Consider the following 11,947-nt stretch of genomic DNA (forward strand, 5'->3'; position numbering starts at 1 on the left):
AAGGCCTTGAGCTCTCTCATATTTCTCTTACCACTCGTTTCTTCCCTTCCTTTGGTCTTTCTCTTTTCTACTTTTTTCTTCTCTTCTCTTCCCTTCTCTTCTCTTCTCTTCCTCGCTTCTTTCAAATCCCGCAATATGACAAAAATTCTCACGTTAGGGGTCATTAAGAGAACTGAATGAAAAAGTATCTACCTAAAGAAGAAACTTAATAAAGAAAGAAAAACCGGAAAATAAAAAACATTAAAAATGTGGTTTTAAGTTACAAAACAAAGCACTACTTAATTTTGCAGGCAGGATCCTTTCTCAGAAATTATAACAGATATTGTAGAAATACTCACAGTTTTAAAATGTAAACCTCAACTTGTCGAAAACAAAGGTGACAGGTGGCAAAGTTTGAAATCTTAACCTAATCTTCAATATTACTTTTGGAAACTTTCTGAAAAAGATTCGTTTTACTAGGTAGCTATTATGAAATTGGAATGGGAGAGAGGAAGAGTTAGAGAGAAAGAGAGAGAGAGAGGGAGAGAGAGAGAGAGATGGACACGAGAACGGTGTCTCCGCTTTGGTTTTTGGTACCTTTTGATAACTGATGCATAAAACAATGGGGTTGAAAAAATTCTGCCTTTTTTTGTCTCCAAAGTAATCCTAGGTACCTAATTTGAAAGTAGGTATCCACCTAATTTATAGGTATCTAATTTGGCACCAAGGGAAGTTCTACGGTTAAAACTGTCTGATATCTCATTTTCATTCCTATGTCTCTAATACCCATACTGTTTTTCCTCCTCTTTTGGCTTGTTTCCTTTCTTCATTATCACTAAAGCGTGGTAAAAAAGAAGAATGAGTACCTAGTTAGAAGAAGTAGAAGAAAAAGAAGAAGGAGAAGGTTGGCTTGTTTCCTTTCTTCATTATCACTAAAGCGTGGTAAAAAAGAAGAATGAGTACCTAGTTAGAAGAAGTAGAAGAAAAAGAAGAGGGAGAAGGAGAAGAAGAAGAAGAAAAAGAAGGAAGGAGGAGGAGGAGTAAAAATAAGGTGAAAAACAGACATGAGAAAGTAGTTATTACCTAGGTACCGTCAGATTTCTTTTTACTTTCGTCCTCCTCCTCTTCCTCCTCCTTTCTTCTTCTTCTTTTGCTTCCGTAATAAGATGAAAACATCCTCGCCATTTCCCTTTTAGTCCGTCCTTCCTTTATTAAATTACAATAGTAATAATAAAAGGGACGGGCTATTGTATTCGCTTCGGTATCTGGCCCTATCTTTTTCTTTCTCTTCACTCTCTATCTCTTTCTTTATATTACTTTCCCTCTCTCTCTCCTTCTCGCCCCTATATCTGTCTCTTTCTCTCTATTATTATTTCCCTCTCTCTCTGCCAGTTAGTTTACAGTCATGAAGTCCTTTGACATGTAATTTATGTTATGGTCATATATTATTTGTTTTGGACCTATTCTAACAACCCACATTTACATCTGCCTATCCCACATACCTACATATTTCTTCACAATTTTCTCAAACCCATTCCTCTTTCTATCTCTCTCTCTCTCTATCTCTATATTTCTCCCCTTTTCTGTCCAGCTCTTTCTCTCTCTCTCTCTCTTATTGTCTCTATCTCCCTTTGTTTATATCTTTCACCCTTATTATTCATCTATATATTTATGTAAGTATCTCTCTGGCTTTCTCTCTCCCCTTCCTTGTCTTTCGATCTTGCTCTCTTATTGTCTCTATCTCCAATTGACCCCTTTTGGTCATCTATTCTTCTCTCTCTCTCTCTCTCTCTATTTGTCTCTCGCTCTATGTAAAGATTCCTCTCAGTAGAGGTCTCTTATCTAAGGTCAACATCGGAGATTAATTCCGGAGCCTTGTGTACACCCAGGTGCCTATGTATACAGGGTGTCCTCCATGAATGACCAACACCCGTTTCGCCCCCTTTCAACATAGCAAACCCTATAATAAGTTTTATCGGATTGTAGAGTATCACTATCTCCAACTTCTTTGCGAATGTAAAGAAGACATCTCCACTAATTCCAAAAGTGTCTTGCACATTGCATACACAAATAGTTTTACGGCGTTCACACATTTTACCGTCTGCTTTGATATTGATATTCAACATTCAACCCTTGAATGTTCAGCCTGATTACCTAGATTGGAGGGTAAGCGAATTCGATTTCTGTCATTCTGCCCAGGGTAATCTTTACCCGAAACAGATAAGGTTCGTCCTGGCTATCTCCTACTTCGTCCTCCTTCTTTTCCATTCCGGTTCGATGAAACCTCTCTCTGTCGTCACAGTTCCCGCTATCAAACCTTTTCTAAAGAAAGAAAACGAAAACGAAGAAGAAGAATTAACTCAAACTTTTTCGATGAATTTTGAGCTAAATTCTCTTTGGTACACTAAGTTTACTTCTTGATATAGAGAAAATTAGAATAGTGCGCCAACTCCCCATATAGGGATAGGGAGTTAAAGAGTGAGTTACATCATGTTTGAGGAACCGACTCATTGACTGAGTAGTTCACTGAAAAGAGTAGTTCATTTTTATAACTCACTCAATCTTTACACATCTTTAATCGCGACCCGTGTGTAAAGGCCTTGAGCTCTCTCATATTTCTCTTACCACTCGTTTCTTCCCTTCCTTTGGTCTTTTTCTTTTCTCTTCTCTACTTTCTTCTTCTTTCTTCTCTTCTCCTCTCTTGTCTTCTCTTTACTTCTCTTCTCTTTCTCGCTTCTTTCAAATCCCGCAATATGACGTTAGGGGTCATTAAGAGAACTGAATGAAATTGTATCTACCTAAAGAAGAAATTTAATAAATAATGAAAGAAAAACCGGAAAATAAAAACATTAAAAATGTGGTTTTAAGTTACAACTCTCTCATATTTCTCTTACCACTCGTTTCTTCCCTTCCTTTGGTCTTTTTCTTTTCTCTTCTCTACTTTCTTCTTCTTTCTTCTCTTTTCTTCTCCTCTCTCGTCTTCTCTTTACTTCTCTTCTCTTCTCTTTCTCGCTTCTTTCAAATCCCGCAATATGACAAAAATTCTCACGTTAGGGGTCATAAGAGAACTGAATGAAAAAGTATCTACCTAAAGAAGAAACTTAAAGAGGTTTGACAGAGGGAACTGTAACTGCTATGGTCTTATCGTCCCGAAATCGAAGAGAGAAGGAAGACAGGATAGGAGAAAGCCAGCCGTTCCGAGAACGAACATTATCCCATCAGGATAAAATCCGCCCCGGGCGGGAATCGAACCCGCGGCCTAGCGCTTACAAGGCAGACGCGCTACCAACTAAGCTAACTAGGCTGGCACAGAAATTATAACAGATATTGTAGAAATACTCACAGTTTTAAAATGTAAACCTCAACTTGTCGAAAACAAAGGTGACAGGTGGCAAAGTTTGAAATCTTAACCTAATCTTCAATTACTTTTGGAAACTTTCTGAAAAAGATTCGTTTTACTAGGTAGCTATTAGGAAATTGGAATGGGAGAGAGGAAGAGTTAGAGAGAAAGAGAGAGAGAGAGAGAGAGAGAGAGAGAGAGATGGGGTTAGGTTGGAATGGCAGGTTGGCAGGTGTTGGACAGACAAAATAATTCAGTTCGAAGAAAATTATGAAAATATGATCGAGACTTGAGTCATTTGTAAATAAATAAAATTAGAGAACCTTTTGAATTTTCTTTAAAAGACGAAATAATTATTTATCTTGAAAACTTGAAAGCCAAAATCGGCGTCAATAATCTCATTTAAACGTCTACTAAAAAAATCTAAGATAGGTAGGTACTAGGTAAATTACAATCTAAAAATCTTAGTGCGGTTGAACGCGGTTGACTTTTGACCCCTTATTCAAGACACTCTCCCCTACCTCTTGGGCAGAAACCCCAGAATTGTATATTTGTCCGGCAAAAAGTCTTATTATTATTATTATTATTATTATCATTATTATTATTATTGCGATTTGTTTTATGACTGTGGGTTCATTCTCTTGGGGGAGCTTTCCCACCTGTTTTTTTCCCCCCAGTGAAACGTCTGCTGAATGTAGCAGACGTTTCACTGTGTGGACTGTAGAAGCATTAAGCATGTGACCTTCCAGAACTTCCAGAGAGTTTTGAGAGCCACGTTCTGGTACCTAAAAACACGTGTATGTCTAAATTTTAGGCCAATACTATTGTTAGAATAGGTACATTAATATATTTAATTATTTAGGAGCAAAAAGGGGCGGGCCTCTGGGCCCCTCCTAAATACGGCGCTGCTAAAAAGGATCTCGGATAGAGAGAGAGGGAGAGAGAGAGAGAGAGAGGGAGAGAGAGAGAAAAGAACAATGTCACAAACTGTTGAATATGATCCAAGTTTTTTTTTTCCATTTAATTATTTAGGAGCAAAAAGGGGCGGGCCTCTGGGCCCCTCCTAAATACGGCGCTGCTAAAAAGGATCTCGGATAGAGAGAGAGAGGGAGAGAGAGAGAGAGACAAAGAGGGAGAGAGAGAGAAAAAAACAATGTCACAAACTGTTGAATATGATCCAAGTTTTTTTTTCCTATATTTTCTAAGAACAAGAAGAAAACACACAAGATAAAACTAATACTGCGAAAAACATGAAAAGGGATGGAAAAGAATGAAAGAAGGAAGAGAGAGAGAGGATAGACGGGGAGATAAAAAAACAAATAGGTAAGAACTGGAGGAAGAGGAGGGAAAAAAAGAGAAGAATTGGGAGGTGAAAGGAAAGGAGAGAGGAAGAGATAAAATATACGAAGGGGAGGAAAGGAGGAGGTATAAAAAGGTACTTAAATAAAAGGAAATAAGCTGGGCCCGTCCCTCCGGGAATTTTTTAGCCCGTAGTTTATTCGATCGTGGTTAGAGAAAATCAGTACTTATGTACCTACCTAATTTGTTTAATATTCAGTTTATTATTATTATTGATTTGAGTTTTGATTTTACTTTCATGTAATGATTTAAAATATTGACTAGAGCCCGTTCTCCCTTTATTCCGAATATAATGTTTAAGTCACCCATCCATTTATTGGCCTTTCTCGGTGTAGCTTAACACAGGTGACGCCTGACGCATAGGTCGTCGCGACAAATTTCAAGATCAGAGCTCATTTGTGTGAGAAAATGTGAAAAAAAATGCTCCAAAATCAGTTTTTTGGTTTCTTGGCTTTTTGGTTTTCTGGACAAAATTTGCACCACCACTTTCGTGTTCCTGGTAAAAAGAACTTTAATTTGATACATAGGTCGACCAGGTTTGGATAAGTCCTTCTATGGGGACAGACAGAGTGACACACAGACAGTTCTCTCAAGTCCAATGATGTTGTCCTGTCCTCAATTTAATATAGTATTGTCCTGTCCTCAATTTTACATCCCCCCAGATCCTACCCCATTCCTGATTCCCGAATGGTAGGTACATCAATATTAGAACTCCATGTCTGTTCGGGGAGGTACTTTTGTTTGTCTGACCCAATTTTACTTTGATTTGTTTAAAATGTTTGTGCGAGATCCTACCCCATTCCTGATTCCCGAATGGTAGGTACATCAATATTAGAACTCCATGTCTGTTCGGGGAGGTACTTTTGTTTGTCTGTCTGACCCAATTTGACTTTGATTTGTTTAAAATGTTTGTGTGTGATTTTTTCCCTTTTCTTTGTATATGTATTATGTATGGTACCTAACAGAGAGAGAGAAAAAAAAAAAAAAAAAACGTAATGCAGGCTCGAGCTCAGACCTCAGACCCTCTGAGAGTCGGAACGTGTGTGGCGGAAAAAGTTTGACACCTAGGTCTGTCAGACCGCGATCTGAAGCTTTTTTCGCCCCTCACGCTCAGACGAGCTCAGCGAAATAACGTGACAGTGTGACGTGTTAATCTCTTCGTCTTTAGCCCATCCTTCTTTTATTTATGGCTTTATTGCCTTCCGTTTTACTATTTATTTTACCGTTCTTGCATAGGCATGGGTGTAAAGCGCCTTGAAGCTATGCAAAAGCAGTGCCGAAGGACTACCTATTATATCTTTAAAACCAGAAACGTAGAAAGGAAAGGAATTAGTGCTTCCCCAACTTGGAAAGGAAGCTACGCCACTACTGATAACTCCCCGAGCAATTTTTTACACACATGTTGAAAGCTTGCAATACACCCCAACTTGGAAAGGAAGCTACGCCACTACTGATAACTCCCCGAGCAATTTTTTACACACATGTTGAAAGCTTGCAATACATATCTAGTATCTACCTACCTAAGTTCAGATACATTTTCACACAGAAAGTTGGAAAATTTGAAATATGAGAGAAATTTAATGCTTCTTCCACTTTTCTTCTTCTTCTTTTTCCTCTTCTTTTTCTTCTTTATAGGTATTATAATACCTATATATACATAAATGTGTAAAAAGTAAGAGATGGAAGAAGAAGAAAAAGAAGAGGAAAAAGAAAAGTGGAAGAAGCATTAAATTTCTCTCATATTTCAAATTTTCCAACTTTCTGTGTGAAAATGTATCTGAACACTTTTCTTTCTCTTGTAACTCTTTCTATCTTTCTCTTTCTCTATCCCTCTATTCTCGCTTCTTTCCTTATTATATTCTTTCCTTATTATATCTTCTTCTGTACCCCTCTTTCTCCTCTCTCTCTCCTTCTCTTTGTGTTTTTTTCTTCTCTCTCCTCATTTTTAATATTTAACTTTTTCTCTCTTTCTGCTTTTAATTTCTCTCTCCTTCTTTCTCTCTATATTATTTATTCTGTCTTTTCCCTTCTTTATCTTTTCATCTCCTTCCCTTTTCTTTGTCTCTCTTTACAAAGTCACTCTTTTTTCCCTTTATTTTCTTCTTCTCCTTCTCTCTCTTTCTTTTGCTCTCGTATGCTGAATAAGAGAGGATGTTGATGAGGGGAAATTTGGAGGTGAAAGTAAAGCTTATTTATGTTCCTACTACGTTCTATATATATGTACTAATCTACATTATTACACGATAAAGGTTATTTACATATGGAGGTGAAAGTTAGAGAGAGGGAAAAAGTTAGAGCTCAAAGTAGAGATAGGAAATTTAGAGATAGAAATCAGGAAGGAAGGAGGTGAAAGTTAGAGAGAGGGAAAAAGTTAGAGCTCAAAGTAGAGATAGGAAATTTAGAGATAGAAATCAGGAAGGAAGGGGGGGGGTTAAAGGGAGGTGCCGAAATATTTAGTTAGGCTCACACATATTAACAGGGCGCGGCCCCTTGTCCCTGGGGAACTCAATTAATCCTCTTTTCTAACAAAGTTTCGTTCCCTTTTACTTTTGGTCCTAGGTGACCTAATTAGTACTTTAACTTCTCACAGAAGTTCTCACTTTCCCAAAATTTCCATCACAGGTTGGCAAGTGAAATTATTTTACCTGGAAAACAGTTCCGTTTATCGCCAGCCTAGTTTTTCGGGGAAGCTTAAAACCCGTCCTATTAAGGCTACCCTTGTCCCTGGGGAACTCAATTAATCCTCTTTTCTAACAAAGTTTCGTTCCCTTTTACTTTTGGTCCTAGGTGACCTAATTAGTACTATAACTTCTCACTTTCCCAAAATTTCCATCACAGGTTGGCAACTGTAATCATTTTACCTGGAAAACAGTTCCGTTTATCGCCAGTCTAGTTTTTCGCCCCTTGTCCCTGGGGAACTCAATTAATCCTCTTTACCAACAAAGTTTCGTTCCCTTTTACTTTTGGTCCTAGGTGACCTAATTAGTACTATAACTTCTCACAGAAGTTCTCACTTTCCCAAAATATCCATCACAGGTTGGCAACTGAAATCATTTTAACTGGAAAACAGTTCCGTTTATCGCCAGCCTAGTTTTTTGTGTTTGTTGTTTTGTTTTCGATGTTCTTCTTCTTCTTCTTCTTCTTATTATTATTATTATTATTATTATTATTATTATCCGTCAATCTTGTCTTCAAGCTCGTAAAATAAATATGACCATAATATGGCCAAGATACAAATAGCTACGGCCAAGATCAATATTCAAAAGATCAAAACAGTCCCATAAATGACAGAACCTACATTGAGATATGCTGGGATCGAACCCTGGCTCTCCTGTTTACCAAACCTCTTGAATACAAGTCAGTAACCAAAGATCAGTTGAAAAAGAAAACTTGGATAGTACCTATGCCTAACTTGTCAAAAACAATGTGTACAATTGTATCGAAGTGAATTTGTCCCTTTGTATATACCTACAATCCCTACATACCTACCTTGATGATAAAGGTTATTTATGTTCCTACAACGTTCTACATTATTACACGATAAAGGTTATTTACATAATTATGTGCCTACCTCTGAACGTATATATTTGATAGGCGATTGTGTAATGTTATGTACTGCGAGGGGTATGTATGTTTATGAAGTGATGTAATGTATGAAGAGTACATTATAGGTATGTATATGTACTATGAAGGGTACCTTACCTACATGAGTAGGTACCTTGTACAATTATGTAGGTATATAAGTATTGTATGTACGTGTGTATATATATATACATATCTATGTGTGTGTGACAAAACATCAATTCTCTATTCATTATGAGAAAGGGGAGTAATTTTTCCACATGAACTGTTGAGACTGTTGAGAGGGTTGATAACTATCTCCCTTTCTGTCTCTCTTATTATTTTTCTCTCTTTCTATCTCTCTCTCCTTACCTCATTCTCTCTGTCTCTCTCTCTTTTCTCTTTGCTTTCTTACCCTACTCCCTGGGCCAATAAATGGTACGTTTTTTAGGTGGGCGAATAAATGGTACACTTACCCTATTACTTCAGAAATATTGTAAGAGGTAAAAAAAACTCCCTCTTACAATATCTCTTGTATCCTAATTCAAATCTCTCCCTTCCATTCAATCCTTTCTCTCTCTCCCCTATTGGTACCTACTTTCTTTCTCCTTTCTCGAACTTATTCCTATAGCTCTCCTTTTCTTTCCTTTTATATCTACCTTTCCTTAAGAGGTAAAAAAAAAACTCCCTCTTACAATATCTCTTGTATCCTAATTCAAATCTCTCCCTTCCATTCAATCCTTTCTCTCTCTCCCCTATTGGTACCTACTTTCTTTCTCCTTTCTCGAACTTATTCCTATAGCTCTCCTTTTTTTCCTTTTATATCTACCTTTCCCTCTCTTTCTTCGCTCCTTTCTAATATTCATAATAATCATCTCTATCTTTCTTCCTCCAGGTACATAATAGCTATGTCGATCTCTATCTCTCACGTTTCTTATATTTTACACAATACATGTTTCCCCTTCTATTTCTCCCTCTCTCTCTCTTAGTTATTACGATTTTTATTAGTCTTCCTCTCTTCCTCCCTCTCCTCCTTTGTATCCTTCTCTTCTCTCTACGGAGAGATCTACCTGCCTACCCACCTCTTGCTTTCTTCCTCTCTTCCTCCCTCTCCTCCTTTGTATCCTTCTCTTCTCTCTACGGAGAGATCTACCTGCCTACCCACCTCTTGCTTTCTCTCTTTCCCTCTATCTCAATCTTTCCCCTGTCTATCTCCATCTTCCCCTTCTCCCTCTCAATCCCTCCCTCCCTATCACTCCTTCCCTCTTTCTCCCTCCCTCTCTCTTCCTTTTATTTTCTCGACATCTTGATTTTTACTGCTGTATATTGAACTTTGACTTCAGCAAAGGTTGTTCTGGACTTTGGTACGCTTGACTGTACTCTTTTTTGTTTTATTTTATTTTTTTACACAAACTTTTCAGACGTTCTTTTAGCAATAAGAAAAAGCAAGAAAAATAGTAAAAGAAAAGTAATTTATTCATTCTAGAACCCTACGGAGAAGTTGAACAGAATGAGTCATAAAAATTCCCATTTTGACTTGAAGAAGCTGTTCAGTCTTGTAAATCGTCAATAGTAGGTAGGGAGGTACCTACTTTATGTCAATGGTACCTTGGAATAAAAGTACCTACTCTTGAAATGAAGGGAAATTCACAAAGTTACAGAGTCCTCCATCAATATGATAAAAGTAATCATCTTACCAAATATAATTATGTGCTGAGCAAACTCCGTGGCTGAGTGGGTATCACACTAGGCTTGCACGCAGGAGGTCCGGGTTCGATTCCCGGTGGGGCCGAGGTTTTTTCGGCTCTGTGCTTGGAGGTATGTTCTTTTCTCCTCAAAAAAGTCAATGTGTTTTATTCTCAAGAAAATATAAGCAACTCAACACATCTATAAACTTAAATATGTATGACACGAGGATCGAAGTGGTTGATAACTTCAAGTTTTTGGGACTCACCTTCGATAAGAAAATGACTTGGAAAACACATTTGAAAAACTTGAAACAGTCATGCCTGTCCCGCGCTAGAATCCTCAAAATTCTGAGCAAAAAAGCATGGGCCGCCGATAGAAAAATGCTTATCAGAATATACAAGTCGTTAATTCGATCAAAACTCGATTACGGATGCCCAGTATACAACTCTGCTTCATCTAACTCCCTCCAGATCCTTAATCCTGTACAAAATCTCTGTCTTAGATTGGCAACTGGTGCCTTCAGAAGTAGCCCAGTTGTTAGCCTGGAGGCAGAGACGGGCGAACCTAACTTAGATATTAGAAGGAAAATATTATCTTCTAACTACATCGCGAAAACCCTGTCAATCGAAAACCACCCAAACATCATGCGAACGCTCAATCCACTCTATGTACGAAAGTATGAGAACTCCAACATGAAGCCGACGATTGGTATTCAAAAGAAAAATCTGGAGACCATTATCCCATTTAATACCATAATGGTGAAAACCACTCCAAAAGAACCATGGCTACTTAAACCACCCATATGTGACCTATCACTCAGTTCTTACAAAAAAGAAAATGTACCCGCCCAAATGTTCCAAAATGAGTTCAAGAACAAACTAGCTGAAAACTTCCAATCCCACATCAAAATATATACGGATGGGTCGAAAAATGAACAAGGCGTTGGTTGTGCTTTGACAATCCCTGAAAAGAATATCGCCAAAAGATTTGGACTAAATAAGAATGCCTCCATATTTCACGCTGAACTTTTTGCCCTCCTTCAGTCCTTACTGACTATCAAGGAGTTGGGAGCCTGCAACGCACTGATTATCACTGATTCTTTAAGTTGTCTTCAAGCTATCATGAACATGTTCCATGAGAATCCCCTGGTCAAACGCGTCCAAGAAGAGCTCTCTTCCATCGAGTCCTCTATTGAATTCCTGTGGTGCCCCAGCCATGTCGGCATAGCTGGCAATGAAGCAGCTGATGAAGAAGCAAAACAGGCAATAAACAACGACGTTACTCACCACGAGTTATCTCTAGACGAAATTAAGACCATTATCAAGAAAAAATACCTGGAAGAATGGAACACAACATGGGTCAATATTAGTCCAAATGAAAACAAACTGAGAAAAATTAAGAACTCGGTATATCCATGGAAAACTTCGAATAGAAAATCCCGATTGGATGAGGTTTGCCTGATGAGGATGAGAGTGGGCCACTCCAAATTAACCCACTCTCACCTCTTCAGAAGAGAAGATCAACCAATATGTGACCAGTGTCAAGAACCAATGACAATTGAGCACATCCTGATTTCTTGCAGAAAAATGCGCTTCAGACCCCCCAGCTTCTCGACGTCCAATGTCTCACACATCCTCAAAGATGACGAAGAAACACTGAAAGAAGTTTTCCAATTTCTCAAGAGAAATAATTTCCTGAAAAACTTGTAAAACATTTTTTTTTTCCACACATGGCCTTGATGCTTAGCGTGTAAATAAATAAATAAATAAAAACAGTTATTTTTTTCGGAGTTTTGACCTCAGATTTGTATTTTTCCCAACTTGTTAACATAGGAATCGACCATTTATTTATAATTTTTAGCCATTTGCAACTGCTCCATTGGTGAATTTCGTATTGGTATAACTAGGACCATCGGCTATAATAAACGCCCTCACTGCGACCTTGGCTAGATCTTTTGTGACATGATGAATTTTGGAACACCCTGTACAGAAATTTTAACTATGCAGCAAATACTGGCCA

General features: G+C 37.9%; 1 protein-coding gene across 1 annotated transcript; it reads left to right on the top strand.

Annotated features, from left to right (window-relative positions):
- The first annotated feature begins 10,140 nt into the window (after positions 1–10,140).
- On the top strand, positions 10,141–11,637 carry LOC103514076. The gene has a single exon (XM_008478946.1). It carries the CDS (start codon positions 10,141–10,143, stop codon positions 11,635–11,637), a length of 1,497 nt encoding a protein of 498 aa, XP_008477168.1.
- The last annotated feature ends 310 nt before the right edge of the window (positions 11,638–11,947 follow it).

Source organism: Diaphorina citri, unplaced genomic scaffold, assembly GCF_000475195.1.
Source record: "Diaphorina citri unplaced genomic scaffold, Diaci psyllid genome assembly version 1.1 scaffold42, whole genome shotgun sequence".
Classification (NCBI taxonomy): domain Eukaryota; kingdom Metazoa; phylum Arthropoda; class Insecta; order Hemiptera; family Psyllidae; genus Diaphorina; species Diaphorina citri.